The sequence below is a fragment of the Lissotriton vulgaris genome, chromosome 10 (assembly GCF_964263255.1).
Source record: "Lissotriton vulgaris chromosome 10, aLisVul1.2, whole genome shotgun sequence".
Lineage (NCBI taxonomy): Eukaryota > Metazoa > Chordata > Amphibia > Caudata > Salamandridae > Lissotriton > Lissotriton vulgaris.
Genome location: NC_141698.1, coordinates 803,496,394 through 803,512,610, shown reverse-complemented (window position 1 = coordinate 803,512,610; position 16,217 = coordinate 803,496,394). Strand labels below are relative to the sequence as shown.

General features: G+C 38.9%; 1 protein-coding gene across 1 annotated transcript in view; it reads left to right on the top strand.

Moving 5' to 3' along the window:
* Positions 1-12,100, top strand: part of LOC147688814 (transmembrane channel-like protein 2) — a 523,112-nt gene extending 511,012 nt beyond the window's left edge. The window contains exon 18 of the mRNA XM_086939828.1: positions 11,735-12,100. Within this exon, the coding sequence (XP_086795954.1) occupies positions 11,735-11,940 (206 nt within the window). The 3' untranslated portion in view covers positions 11,941-12,100. The remainder of the gene's footprint in view (positions 1-11,734) is intronic.
* The last annotated feature ends 4,117 nt before the right edge of the window (positions 12,101-16,217 follow it).

The following is a 16,217-nucleotide window of genomic DNA, read 5'->3' as shown; positions in this document are numbered from 1 at the left end:
ACAACAATGTTTCAATTGAACTCTGAACTCTCAGTGCACCTGCGTATCCAGTGCAATCTTTCATTAAATGTTTCTTCCTTGACCATTCAAATTACATCTTTCAAAGAACACATCCATGCACCCTAACTTTCTGTTTTCAGAAATGGAAATGCACCAATCACTGCTAATGAATCATTAGCACTGGAAATCCACAGTTTTTTTTCTTTACAAACTCCTACTGTTTCAACTGCCCTTTCATTACCACACTTCATCTGACTGCAGAACAACCTTCTCCTACCATGTTTAAGGTCTGGATTGTTGGACATAGTTACATCCACTGGGCTCAAAGGTATGCTGAGAACAGAAATTTACACAACCTCAATTTACAGGATGTGGAAATTAAGTGGTTGGGCCAAAGAGGATTAAAATGTCACCAATTGATACCATTGGTGAAAACCTTTATGCATTTGCCAAAACCTGACCTGTTAATAGTGCACTGTGGAGGTAATGATTTGGGCACTTTGACAGGGGTAGGTCTGGAAATGCTTTTAAAGGACACCTTTGAGCAATTAATGGCACTTTTTCCTCAAACTGCTTTGGTATATTCCAATATATGCCAAAGACAGAAATGGAGGTGGTCCAACCAATTTTGTCCACAAATTGAGAAAGCGAGGAAGCATGTAAACAAATCTGTTTCAGCTTTCATGAGAGACCATGGAATGGGCTCTCTGTACAACAATAACTTGCGTTACTACATGCAAGATATCTACAGAGGAGATGGAGTTCACTTCTCAGATGAGGGCAACAGAATTTTCATTCTGAATTTAAGACTGTGCATTGGTACCTACTTATAAGTACCTAAATGTACCATAAACCCAAAAGCTCTTCTCAGAGCTACCCTTCATCTGATCACTCACAATTATTATTTTTTTCTAACTTTTTTCTGTAATTTTCAACAAACTACGCTCAAAGAGCGCTATCCGGTACGCGAACTGGAAGCTAACCGCGCAAAATTTCAAAAATAAAGTTTTTTCTTCGCACATATAGTCCTCCTCAGCCACCCTCAGAAAACGTAGGAGGGCAAACTACTTGTACCATGCCCCCTTCTACCCATTCAGAACATTATTTACCCTCCATTTTATACCTTGATTCGACCGAAACACAAAATGGTGGACTCCCGTTACGCTCCTAGTTCGCGGACTGGACCGCTTTCCAGGAAGCGGTCCAAAAAAAGGTGGGAAAGTAATTTACAGAAAAACGACTAGAGACACTCTCACCAAATATAAATTAGCTCATACTACATAACAATCCCTTTCATTCTCACAAATTTGATTGAAATTTAATTTAGCCATTTAGCCTGTAGACCTCTCCAAGTACCGTGAGGTAAATTACTTCACAAAACACATCTGAAGTGTTGGAATTGACAACCAATGAAAATGTTACTTTCATTTTCTACTTTTATTACCTGACATCTGATTGGTTATATACTTGAACATATAAAGGAAGAGAAGAAAACACAGCCATTTTGACTACTACTTCTTGTTGTACATCACATTTCAATAGCTTCCAAAAACTTCAACTTCTTTGTGAAGGTAAGTTATAATTTTTAAAAATGAAATATATTGTGCACTATAACTTAATATAGTAGACTTTTTCTGCTACATATACACTATCCCTCTGTACTAGTAATGTATTTAGATAGACTTCTCTGTTATAGTTATGAATGGAGTTAGAGTGTCTAGGTTAAATCACATACACTTTTTTATAGTCCTATTTCCACTCTGATACTATACACTGCCAAAAGATAAATTCACTGATAAAAAATGACTATCTAAAATTAATCCCAACAGTGCCCTATCTCTACTAATATATATTTTTTTAATCCAAATTTCAGGCAAAATGGAAGGCGAAAACCAAGTTTCTTTTGAAATGGACCTGCAAGAAAGCAGCCAGGAATTGATTGAACAAATTGACATGGAATTTATGGATCAAAGCTTGGATAATGAACTGCTGCAATGTGTCCAAGCAGTAGATGCCCTCCTTGCAAATGAGGACATTTTACAAGCTCACAGCTTGCAAACAATATTTCAAGAAAATAATGACATTTCAGACACTGAAATGTTAGAAAGTTTAATAAATTATGAAAAACAATCAAAATAAAAAAAAAATTTAAAATAAAGAAAACAAAAAAAACAACAAAAACAACAAACAAAACAACAAACAATTAACATTTAGTCTTTGAAAAGTATATCATTCTATTATCCTTATAGTACGCTGCCTAGAACGCTCTCCGGTTCGCGTACTAGGCGCTCAACGCGAAAAAAAAACAAGAAAACATTTTTTTGAACCCTGCTGGGCCCTTTTAAAACCTCCACATAAAACCTAGGGGGTCAGGGAGGATCTACTATGCCCCCTTATGGAAATTTCCCCCTTTGTTTTGGCCTCCTCTTATCTCTCGATCCTACCGAGAGACAAGATGGCGGCTGCACCGGACTGTTTAGAATGTTGACAGACACCGAAGAGCCAATCAGCTTTCCGTGCGCAAAGTTCCGTTACGCGAAAAGAACGCGAACCGGATCGCTGCCCGGACCGCTGTTACAGATATATATCTTGATTTAAACGTTAATTTCTCAAAATCCACTGAAGCACATATATTGAGACCTAGCAAAGGCACATCGGGCTAACAGTCCCTACAATTTTGCCAAGTTTCGTGTAAATCCATTCAGCCGTTCGGGCTAAAAGTGAGTCCAACCGCCCTATGGAAAACTCAATGTTAAAAACGCGTTTGGGACCCCCCTTTTTTCTCAGCCCCCCCTTGACGAACCCCCCCCAAATTTCCAGGAGCTGCTCAAAAACAAAATGTTTCCGTCCACAAACGCCAAAGTTATTAGACATAGAATTTTCAGAAATCCCATAGGGAAAAAATCCTAACTATATATACCTACTGGCGTATATATATATATACGTTTAATTTTCCATTAAAGCCACCGCTCTAAATGCAACAGGTGTTGCGGCTCACGAGAAAGGACTTGCGAACACATTGCAATCCTCCACACAGGATCGCGGAACACTCATTTGCTTGATATTACATATTTCTATATTTGATTTAATTTATTAAAGTATAGCAACAGAAAAATTGACAAATGTGTTTCGACCTCCTGGCCTTTGTCAATGCCAATATTCATGATTTCAAATGAACCTTTTATCATTCCATAATTCTATTGGGCAGGTCATGGAAGTGAAAGCGGAGTACATTCCATTCATGTACTTATAATAAATAGCTTCAGTGATGGTCATTTTAACATGTCTAACTTTCACAATTGCTTCTTGTGAATGACCATAGTCTTGAACATTCGAGCTTAGCACAGATCGCTTCTTTCAGCTTAAAAATATAATACATCCTATTTGCAATTCATTTTGCGACACATGTCTCTCTCACAGACCTCATGTCATAATTTAGAATTATGCCCTGAATGGGCTTGCTTGCTTGTGTGTGTAACTTAATGTGCCCCGATTTCATGTTGGGCTAGAGCCAATATTGTCGAATGGAACAGATTAAATTAATAATATTAACGATATCCATCAATTGACTTACACATTATATTCAATATGACTTAATCTTCTGATTCACCTCATGATATTTTCCTTTGTCATAAAATGATTAATCTCTGAAAATCATTCTAGATTTAACCTATTTGCCCTGAATGGGCTACCAAGATCATTTCGACATATTAAGAAGGCGCTAATTTGAGACATGGTTCATATTATGACCTACTGAATACGGTTCTGGTAATGCAGTCCTGATGTGCCTACCTCTACTGTGTGTGCAACCTAACTAAACACCCTACCCTGTGAACTCATGTGCTATTGAAACCAAATATTAGCTGGCAATATAACAAAAATATTAATTTGATATAAACTATAAAACTAATGCGTCCACAGTGTGAATGTGTCTTAAGTGTCATACATGGTGGCAGAGACACTGTGCAGTGAGTGGTGCCTCATTCTTCTTTTTGGCTCATTCTTCTATATTCCTTGATTGTTATATGTATACAAGACCCATCCAGGATGCTGCTGACACCACAGAAAGTAAAGCTGATGGAATTCCATTTGTATTATCTGACCCCTACATGTGTCCATAGCTCTTTCTCACTATTAAGGCCCCATGGGACGTGTGTCCTAAGCTCTACAATATACTTAGTAGAAAGGCACCTTAAGGATCTAACTCTATCCCCTCCTCTTTCTTTGTAGGATACCTGATCAATGCAGAAGAAGCTTAACATACCACTTCTTCTTTCATTTATCTTAGTGCCTCGCTACTGGATACATGACATATTGATTGGCAATAGCCTGGATGTGTTCCAGCAACTGTTTTTTTGCAGCATGGGCTGTATTGCCAAAATATTTCATCTCACATGGGCATTTGAGACAGTATATCACAAAACTAGAATTACAATGAAGTAATTTAGTGATGATTTTTTGTTCCTTTTTACCTGGGATTTCATAATCCATTACTTTTTCTGCATGCTTTGCACCTGGTACATGGGTAAAACCATGTGATGTCTGGTCTTTTTACTGGATAATCGTTATAATCACTTTGTACCAGGAGATCTTTTAAGGATACTCTTTTTCTATGTGTGATGTCAGATCTATCTGACAATGCTGACATTGCAGGTTCTAAGATGGTATATGCCTGGAGAACGCCCTCATGTTTTGGATGACCCCACAAATCTGATTAGATTCAGCTGAGAAATTCAATATCATTCTTGTGGTGTCTCCTTCACCTTTCTACATCTGTTTGGGGGTAATTAGTTCTTGTGTGCCTTTATCCATGACCTTGTTGGCTGCATCTCCCAATGCCTTATCACCATACCCCTTTCTCTAAGCCTGCTGAGTGCCTCCCTTTCAGCCTCATTGTAGTCCTCAGGTAGAGAACAGTTGTGCTTAATCCTTAATAGCTCCCCATAGAGGGGACTGTTCACTAGACTATGTGGATGCAGACTTTGTGCATGAAGCGTGACATTTCCTGCCGTGGGTTTTCTGTGTAGCCTTGTGCATCATTTGTTATTTTAACATACACCTGCAAATCCAGGAAAGGTAATTATGGGGCAAGTGATTTTCAGATTCAGCTCGTTGTTTAAAATAGCAATACATGTTTCTGCTTCTACTTGAGTACCCCGCCACACAACAAAAAGATGGTCAATATATTTGACCCATAGGGCCAAGTTATCCACCCAGTACTCACTCTGTTCCACCCAGGCCACGTGCTTCTTCCACCAGCCCATGAAAAGATTTGCGTAACTAGGGGGCGAAGCATGTGCCCATGACAGTTCCCTGTATTTTCAAGTACAGTTGCCCAGAAAACAGAAAAATATTATTATTAGGCAAAAGGAAACAGATTGCAGCAACAAGATATTAAGTTCTTGAAATTTCAATGGTACCATTTTTTTAGAAAAAACTCAAGTGCTAATAGGCCATCCTTGTGTGTTATGCAGGTATACAAACTGGTACTGTCCAGTGTCATCAGGATAAAGTTGTCCTCCCATTGTATGTTTTGAATAATCCAGATAAAATCAGTTGTGTCCTGGATATATAAACTAAGATCTCTCACCAGCGGAAACAGAAATGAATCACCATAGATTGGTATTTTTTCCAGCAGGCTTCCCTTCGATGAAACAATGGGATGTGCCTTTTGTGAATTTTAGGTATATGATAGCACATTGGTAGGAGAGGAACCTCTACAATAAGAAATTGATATTCATCTTCCCCTAGGACACCTGTGTCCCGCCAACCATTCAACATTCTGTATATGAGCTGCACAATCGAATCATGGTATGATGAAAGGTTCATTTGTAATTTGTAAAATGAATACTGACATTCACAAAGGCCATGAGGCCGAAAAGGATTTGTCAGTTTTTCAGTTGCTATAATTTATTGAATTAAATCAAATAAAGAAGTGGTCAATATCAAGTGAGTGCACAGCGTTCCTGTGTGGAGGATTGGAATATCTATCTATCTATCTATCTATCTATCTATCTATCTATCTATCTATCTATCTATCTATCTATCTATCTATCTATCTATCTATCTATCTATCTATCTATCTATCTATCTATCTATCTATCTATCTATATATATGTAGATATATAGATATATATAGATATATATAAATACACTCCACCTTTGCGGTTCCTAGCTTGCACCAGAAAACAGGTGGTGCATGGAATTCCGCTACTGCCTGTGCTTTTTAACACCTTGGCTGCTAACGCAATTCCCGCTGGGTGCTGAAATATACTGATCCCCATGCTGCATGACGAGCTCAGCTCGTCATAAGCACACGACCAGTGTACTGCATGACGAGCTGAGCTCGTCATCAGCATCGAAGGGGTTAAACTGCAAAAACCTCTTTTGTGTCAAAAATTGAACCTGCACTCGAAGATGGGGAAACACTCCGTATCTTTATTTCCTCAAGCTGTAAAGCAGAAGATCCATATATACATCTGCCTGGTGGCGCTGCAAATATCCAAAGTTGCAATGAGATGCATTTCGGCTGATCTGACAGCCTTTCTCAATCAAAACAAATCACCATTTTATGTTTCTCACTAAATACCTCACAGTCATTGCACACGGAAGAAACACTTCCTGCTTGCAGTCATTATTTGTAATTAACATATTAGAGACCCAAACACTGTTGATTATAAAAGTTTTCAAAAGTTTTCAAATTATGCCTCTAATAGGATGGTGTTCAAATTTATAGCATCCAAAATGACATATTGTCATTTCATTTTATAACCGCAGCACAGTATCTTATTCATGCATGCGTCCAAAAATGGCATTCCCAGAAATCCAGTGCTGCCCTTTCACCGAAGAAAGTTTTTTTAGACAAAGTTCTGACCTCGGTGCAGCATGATCCACAAAGATATCCGTTCCCCATTCTCATGCTCCGCCAGTGACATTTTGCGGTGCCCTGCTCCTGGCATAGGTTTAATCAAAGGGCAACAAGATGGGCTTCTCGCAGAATGGCGTAGTCCGACCAGGAGAGTCACCTGGACCCTCATCACAGAACATCTCCCTTTGCCCCAGCCCTCTCCCCATTTCCAGGTATTTATCCAAGCCTGAGGGCTAACCAATAATATTTAAAGTATGTCACTCCACGTTTGCGGTTCCTGGCTTGCACCAGACCACATGGAATAGTGCTACCACCCGCCCCATTTATACAGCAAAAACCTCTTTTAGATCAAATGGAGAACCTGCACTCATAGACGATTCTCAGTTGTCACTGTTTCTGATCATTTTCAGAGTTCTTTCTTTTTATATCAGCTTCAATATTCTGCAGCCTTTGTTCCACTTCTTTGTGGAATTTTTCTATCTCTTTCTTGTTACTTTCTGCTTTTTTAACCAATTCATGTTTATGTTTTCAATCTCCTTAAAAGCTTTTCCCTATCAATAGTAGCATATTTAACTAGAATATCTAGCATCTCAATTTAGGCTGCTGAATTATTGCATTCCCACCCACCCAACCAACATATCTGGGTTAGGGTCTTAATAGCTTGGAATTAACAGAGTGCACAGTCCACATGGGACTTTGCCCACATATACATATCTTTGTAGGCAGGTGCTTGCCCATCACTTGCTTAGTTCAATTTTGCTTAATTTTTCTAGTTTCTGTAGTTTCTCATTTAAGTTTAATTGTTCATGTTTCTCAGTGCCTGTAGACATGTTATTTATTCTATTGTCCAAATTATTAAAAAGCAGCGCAGCTGTTTCCTGTCTTTCCCTGTCATTATTTTCTGCCATTTTTGAAATACTAGTTTCGTACTAAACCTCTTGTCCTGAAAATAGAAATTATTGCAGCGAAGTAAATTGCCAATATATTATTGTGTATTTCTCCCACAACAGTATGCAAGATGTTTCCAGTGTTACTTACATCGCTTTCGGATAGCAGTGCATGCTAAATGAGCTATCTACTCAATATCTACCAATGTACGTTCCACTGGTCTCACCAATTACATCAGTTGTGCCTCTCTTATTATTAATGGAAAGTTATGGACGCCCTCTGTTAAAATACGTTCCACACTTCTGTGTTAGATGAACCATAACAGAGCACCTGACTGACAAAAAAGCAAGTCAGCCATGGATAGCAGAAGACAGGTTCCACTAACAAACAGGTGTATCTTATGCAAAAATAATCATTTTGGCAGCAAACTCCTCCATGTTTTGGCTCACACAACCTTGTTCACGGTATATAACCATCATGTGACGCGGTGCATCTACGTGTGAAAGACATCAATGAGATCCTAATTTCATAGAACAAATACATCCAAACAGATTTTTCCATAAATTGATCGGTAGCTATGAAAATTCAGCCACGGAAAAAATTGCTGTAGATTCCAAATAATAATTTCAAACATAATGGTATACACCTCAGTTTTTAGTACTGTCAAAGCATCATGTAATATATGTGTATATGAAAACTCAAGTTAAAGAACTTCTGCTTGCATTTGAAAATCACGCTTAATGTAATGATCGCTTTTGCAAGATCGCTATTGTAGTTGCTAAAAAAGGATGAATGATTGGATTGTGCAATCGCTTTGTTTCAGTACTCTTCGCTGTACAATTGTCCCAAACTGGGAGAATCATTAAGCGACGTGGTGCCATGAGGTTAAAATCGGTAATTACACTGAAATTTCATAATGCAATATTTGTATAAACTTCATTTACTCTGGCATAGATACAAATAAATTCCATAGGTGGTTGGTTTGTGCAGTTCCGGCTGCTCGCATTGCGAAGTGGTGAAGCGAGGGGGAATACAAACAAAAAAATCACATCCGACATAATTGAAAATATATAAAATTGTACTTACCTGCCGCACCAGTGGCTGCCTTGCTCCTCTCTCCAGATTCCCCACTCAGGCAGTACAGAGCCAGTGCACATTGCACAGGCTCCCAGATGCCAATCCCAGCACTTCTCTCATGCTGGGAATACTATTCAGATAGTATTGGTCTGAGCGGCCTGATTTGCTGCTCCGAAAGTGTCTGGGACTGTTCAACACCCGGCTGATCAGCACAGCTCCGGTTGGTGCAAGGCTAAATGTGCATGACAGTTTGCCATCCTAAGACGGATGTTCAAACCAACATGCGCGCCTAGCTGTGCCTATTACTCCTCCAAAAGCTGACGATGGCCGTGCTCTGACCCAAATGGCTCTGGCTCACAGAAAAATAAAATGATAATAAAATAGTTTTATTTTCATTTTATTTTTCTCGTCTGCTTCTCCTGGATGTTAGCTGGGGGGCAACGCTCCTCTGTCATAATGGAGGAGCTTCCCCTAGGTTTGTGTCTTCAATTTTATTGGAGCACTCCTTTGGCAAAGGATTTTTCTTGAGTCCCAACTAAATTTCCTATTTCGATGTTAATGACACAGATATTAATTGACACATAATTCCTTAATCAAACCAATGTAAACTACATTACACAGATCGATTGAAATCATCAAATGCCATGATGATCATATTTGAGCAACCGTATGGGCACCAATCGTACAATCACATACCCAGTGTAAGTGTGTTGCTAAGAACGGTTGTGCTTATCATCGCCAGATTAGGTTACCTCCTTCAATTGTCATGATGCTGGCCAGGTAAAGAAATGTTCAGTTGGTGTCTCACAATAAAACACTTTAAAACAAGGTATTATTATACAACAATTTTCAAGTTTTACATATTTAGAACTTCAATATTATTGTATAAAATGGAAAATTAATATAATTACCAGTGATAGTCCTTACCTTAATATAATGATACTCTCGATATTCTGTCTTTGATATTTGGTGCCATCAATATTCTGAGTTCGATTCTAACAGTGCACTCCCTTGTGCCATGAATCCATGGACAAGGAAGAGGGACGAAATTGTAATGCCTGGAAATCTTCATACCTTCCACATCCACTTCTGCAGTCTCTTCCTCCTATTCTATCATTATGACAGATGTATCATACTCTCTGTGGTTAGTTCTACACTCATAGGCTTGTTTCTACATGATGGTTTGAAGAAATGTATTACTTTATATTGTCTACTTGTGGAGATTAAGGGAATTTGGCGCTTCGAGACACAGTGCACAAAGTCGCGGTAGCGTGTTATATTGGTGATGTGCTAAAAGAAAAACAGATGCCATCGCTACATCCCTAATACAGAAGCAAAACATAAGCATAAATCTCCTAGCACACGCAATATCTTATAACCACAATCATGAGTCATTCCATTTTTCTTATGTTCTGCATTCTTTTTTTTATTGTATTCAAATTCTTCTGCCAGCCAACACATGTTTCATCAGTGGGCATGTCATCCTATTACTTCCTATGGGCTGGAAAATCACATTAAACCTATCTTACAATTTATACATTGCATATATCTTTAAATTGTACATCAGTTATGTCTCCCAGTTAATTCTCTATAAATCGTTGGAATTATAAGCATAATTAAACACCTAAAAAACTATTCCGAGATGACTCATACCACTTTGTGTACATATTAATTACATATATGACATGCTTTATGTCACCTAAACACATCTCTTATTTGATTCCTACAAAACCCAGTATGGGTATCCTTAAAATGGACGTGATTAGATTGATCTAATCATATATATCATACAAAAGTCAATGTGCACAATCACCACATTATTTTTTTATTAAGTGTTATAAGTGTTTTACAAATGTTGTCTCCAAAAGGAGAATACATCCTTCTAACTTGCACTCAATATTCATTACCAGTCACATTCCTTCAACATCTTTGGTTGGATCATAAAACATTTTCGACTGGTGCTATATCATGTCCTTGGTGGTATGTTAAGGCAATGCTTGCTCCAGACAAATGTTACCACTGTATTATGAAATAGATTATGGAGGTTGTCAGGTACGACAGGAAAGCTTGTGCATACTTGCTGTGCAGCATTTTGTTGTGGTGGTGATGTGTTCTGTTGATTTTGTACAGCTGGGTTTTTGTGTTCTGTTGACATGTGACTCTGTCGTGTTGTATTTCACTTGTTGTTTGGCTGTCTAGTTGGGACTTTTTTTGGTATGAGCCCTGTTATATTTTTAATCAGGTTGTTTTGATGCCTTGTGTGTGGTGTAGTGCTACATTCAGGTGTTCACTGTAGATATGTCAACATATTCAACTACATTTCCAGCAAAAACCAGCACATGCCTTGAACGTTCTTTTGACATGTAACTATTTACCTCTGGCTAAGGTTTTAAAAATTGCAATGCTCCAGTTCTTCAACTACATAAGACACCAGTCAGCCCATAGCTGTGGCAAAGATTGCTTCTTAACTTAGGGATCCCAGTGCTCACTTTATGTGATACAGCTGCTTATGTTTTACCACTAGTACTTGTCATCCAATAAATACAGCAGCATATGTGTAATGCCCTCTATTCTGAAATACACAACTGCTTCATTTCTCCTTAGCATTTCTTTCTCTACGGTACATGAAACGGTGTTTCTACACATTGATCTCTGCTTGATATTAGTACTTTGATTATTCGGGTGGGATAAATTTAATTCGAAAAGTATGAAAAGATTCATCCACAACTGAGCAATGTGTATTAAGTAATGAGAGAAACCTGTCATTTGATTTACTTAAGTAACTTTGAGCTCAAGAATTGTATGACAAAGTTCAGTTTAATATGTAAGAAATGCGACATATTTGGAAATATCAAGTAATATGTTTCTTTCTTTTAATGTGCATACACTTTTTTCTTCCAGAAAATAAAGGGAGTTCTGCAAACACAGTGGGTTTGTCACCTAAAAACGAACTGGTTACAAGACCAGGCAACAACCCTGGCATGGGAAGAGGAGCTGCATCACCAGTGCCACGTATAGCAGTGACGCAACCTCCTGCGCCTCGAGCTGGAGTGATGCATCAACAGGGTCCACACCCCGGGATGGGCAGAGGACAACAACGACATTAATTGACTACACAATTTCTAAAGTTACTTTGGTTTATTACTTGAAGTGGGTACACTTTCAATGGACATTTTGATTTTATTCTTTTCACAACAAACTATTGAGACCCAAACAGTATATAACACTACCCACCTTACTGCTGTCAATAAATATGTTTCTGTGATCAAAAATGTGCTTTTCAAATTGAATGTCTCACGTATGCTACGTTTGAAAAAGATTATTAGAGGTGTGGAAAAACTATCATGAAAAGATTAAAAAAATAGGATTTATCGTGGAACATATTAGTTGCAATTGTTTTTAACTAAGCACACCAAGTTTCATCTGATGTTATAGCTAACCAGGTCTAGTACTGACCTGGTCGAATAAAAAGAAATGTGTGCAGCACTTCAGAGAAATGATCTTGAAAATTGCAGATTAAACAAATGACATATTTCTCTCATTACTTAATACATATTGCAGATTAAACCTGTGACAGTTTCATTGAGAGGACCTGCTTGCAAACATGACATCTAAGTCATTCTGACCTGATTCTACAGTTGGTTAGGCATCTGATGTAGGGTGGAACTGAGCAGGCACATCTATGTGCACAAATACAGTACAAAGAAGCTGAAACTATTTGACCACCTTTTTGGACTCATTTGTGATGCTATGTTATGCAGATTTGTAGAGCGTACAATCATGTGAGAGTTTACTCTGGTGGTGACCATTGAATTTAATTTAAATGCAGGTTAGCAAGGATATGAAGCAAGGAGAGAGTATTTGTCTGTCTAGATATCTGTGTGCATATCTGTAAGAAATTGGGTTGTTGGTTGACTAGGGTGTGAGCCCTGCTCAAGCAGCAACCACAGTCCTTGTCAGGGGGAGGCACAAGCCAACTTTAAATTAACCTGTGATCAACCCTCTGGTAGATTGGCACAGAGCAGTCAGGTTTAACTCAGAAGCAATGTGTAAAGTGTTTGTGCAATACATCAATTAGTAATAAAGTGAAAAACATCACGCAAAATGATCCCTCACCAAGTAAAAAAAAAATAGAACGTTCTTTAATAAGTAAAACAAGACCAGAACATCCAATCAGTAGAACCGGCAATAGGCAATTTAAAAAACTTTAGTGAAAATAGCGCAAAAAAGCATGCAAAGTGCTAACTATGGATATCAGGTTGCGCTGGCTCAGGACAAAGTCACAAGTTTAGGCCGACTGCGATGGATGGCTGGCCAGCTACAGTGACACAGAGAGGCCCATTGAACAGAGTGCCTTGAATTCTAGTTTACAGAGCATTATTAAGTGCCGCATGGAAGATTCGTCATGCAGCCAAAGTGATGAATTGTTTCCGAGATGTGGAGAGGGCCTGTGTCAGCGTCAAGAATCCCATTGACGTGGCTTGCGATGAGAAGTCTAGAGTCGAGGATGCGGCACGCAGTCAGTTCCGAGGTGCTGTGAGGTTGTGATGAGGAGTCCTGTGTCATCGTCAAGGCTGCTATCGACGAGGGATGAGAGGGCCTGCACCAAAGATGTGTCATACAACAGCAGTTCCGATGGGGCTGCAAGGGCGATACAGGTCTGGGGAGAGGATGTAGCCTTATGGCTAGAGCAGTCGACCTCGAAGCTGGGGAACCGGGTTTTAGTCACGGCAACGACGCTCAACATCCTGTTATCCTGGGGAAATCACTTAATCTCCCCATGCTTAACAAAAATTTATGAGTTCTCATGTAATGTAACTGGTGCTCATGTAAAGTGCTCTGATACCCAATGTCTCGGGTTTAGTTCGCTCTATATAAATCTCTTTTTAAAAAAAGGCCTTTATGACGTGTCCGATCCATGCAGCAGTGGTGATGCGTCGGCTCTGTTCAGGTTTGCACTGCGCAGCAGAGGAGAAGCACCTGTTCTGCTGGATTCACAGAAGCTGGCAGAGCACCTTAAGCCCACTTCCAAGGGTTCAGGGCTGAGGTGGCACCACATTGCAGAGTAGACTCACAGATGTCAGAGTCCTGAGGCCATCAAAAATGAAGTCAGCAAAGCAGAAGGTCTGAAGGAACAAAGGTAGGGAGGAGATCAAGCCAAGGATGCCAGATCTAACAATATCTATTTATCTATCTATCTATCTATCTGTCTGTCTGTCTGTCTGTCTGTCTGTCTGCCTGCCTGCCTGTCTGTCTGTCTGTCATTCTGTCTGTCTGCATGCCTGCCTGCCTGCTTGTCTGTTAAGATAGATAGACTGACTGACAGACGGAGAAACAGACAGACAGACAGACAGACAGACAGACAGATAGATAGATAGATAGATAGATAGATAGATAGATAGATAGATAGATAGATAGATAGATAGATAGATAGATAGATAGATAGATAGATAGATAGATAGATAGATAGATAGATACTGTTAAATTGCTATATTATCATGTATTTTTAATATATAACAGGGATAGAAGTGGCTTCAAGTTGCCAAGGTCAACTTGTGCTATGTCAAAAAGCATCCAAGTGGCACACACTCAATACCATCCTCCAAAAAACATGTTCAGCAACCAATTCAGGCATAATTCCAATTATCCAAACAGGCAGATTTATGTCATACACCAGTATTTGTCAGCAATATCAGCAGATAATTTGGGCATACCCTAGAAGGTTTAGCACTTGTGTGAATTATAATGATCAACCCAAATCATATGGTTTTAAATATTCAACTTGAAAATAAGTTTCTTTCTTTTACTGTCCTCATCAGACCTAAAAAATATTAAATATGCAAAATGTTTTGCTGCATAAGCATTTAATCCGAGGAATTATCTCCTTTACTGATAGATGCCAAAATACCCTGCTTTTAGCAACTGAGTCTATGCTTTCTCGAGACTAAGCCTACCAAATTGTCTAATTTGTGGCAGTTATTTTCTTTTTACACATTTTCTAAAGAATTTTATATTGATTTGGGACTATCAGGTAACCAGTAAAATGTTTCTAATTTAATAATAGATATCTAATCAAACACCTATTTTTTAGCATTTTGGCTTTCTTACTTTCTTTCCAGATTCCCATACCATGTTTCATGCAATTTGGAAATAGCAAACTGTTCTTGTGGTATGTTATCTAAAAATTCAAGTTTAAGTAATTTCTTTAACTGTTAATTTGTAGAATGAAGTTAATAATTCCCATTCACAATTCCAAATTATAACTCTATTGTGTGCAACTTTTAAACCTCGCTATTCTTTTCCTTAAGAAAAATGACATCCTCATTCCATAATGTACGGCACAGTAATATTTGAAGCACTACCCAGGACAATGCTTGAACCTCCATCTACTTATGGAATTTGTGAAATTGGGATTTAAAAAAAGCTAATGATATGGGAACATGATCCAAAATAGAATTGTTTTAACTATAAGCGCAGACTAGTGCCTCAAGCAAATATAAATCTATTTAATACATATGATGTGGGCTACTGAATATACATTGTTTCTTCCTGTAAAACTAAGTGCCATCCAAACTTACATGTTTCCCAGGTTTCATATTGTATAGTTTTTGGCTAGCCTAGGTGAAGAGTTCCTAAGACTTCCAGCCAAGGATGAAGCTAGGTGGTTACTATATTATTAGTTGAGGACTGTTATAAAACACTCATACAACATGATTATCATTAATAAGAGTGTATATAGCCACAATACTGTATTAGGTATTTTAATTTCTAAATTGTGGTCATGAGATTCTGCCTGCAACTTAAAGGCAAATTTACAATGCGTGAGATAAACAACTCATATGACCAGACTTTGAGGAATTAATTTATGAGAGGATGATTGACTCAGCCTTTCTCTAGATATATATTTGTACAAATGTGTTGTTGACTGCAGTAATGTCAACCTTTTATTTTTACAAATTAAGGGGTCACTTATGATGGCAGGCAGACTGTCTGCCCGCCATCGCCCCGGGAAATGGGACTGCCCACTAGGGGTGCGGCGGTCCCAACTGCACAATTAGGATCCCACATTTTTTGTATTGCCACGTCGTCCATGCAAATGCAGGAGGGTACCATAGGCACCCCCCATGTGCCCCCCTCACCCACAACATCCTAGGGGCTGGCAACAAGCCCCCAAATCTGTAAACCGCATGCCTTTCCGTGGCAGCATTGGCTGCATCCCACTGCCTTCCTAATATGGATGGCGGTGTCTAGCAGACACGGCCACCATATCAGGCCCATTTTCCGCCCGGTCACCTGTGTGACCGGCAAAAAACTCGCCCGCCGGGGTTCCCCGCAAATCTAATATGGTGGGGGGAAATAGGTGGCGGGTGCGGTATGATGTAGG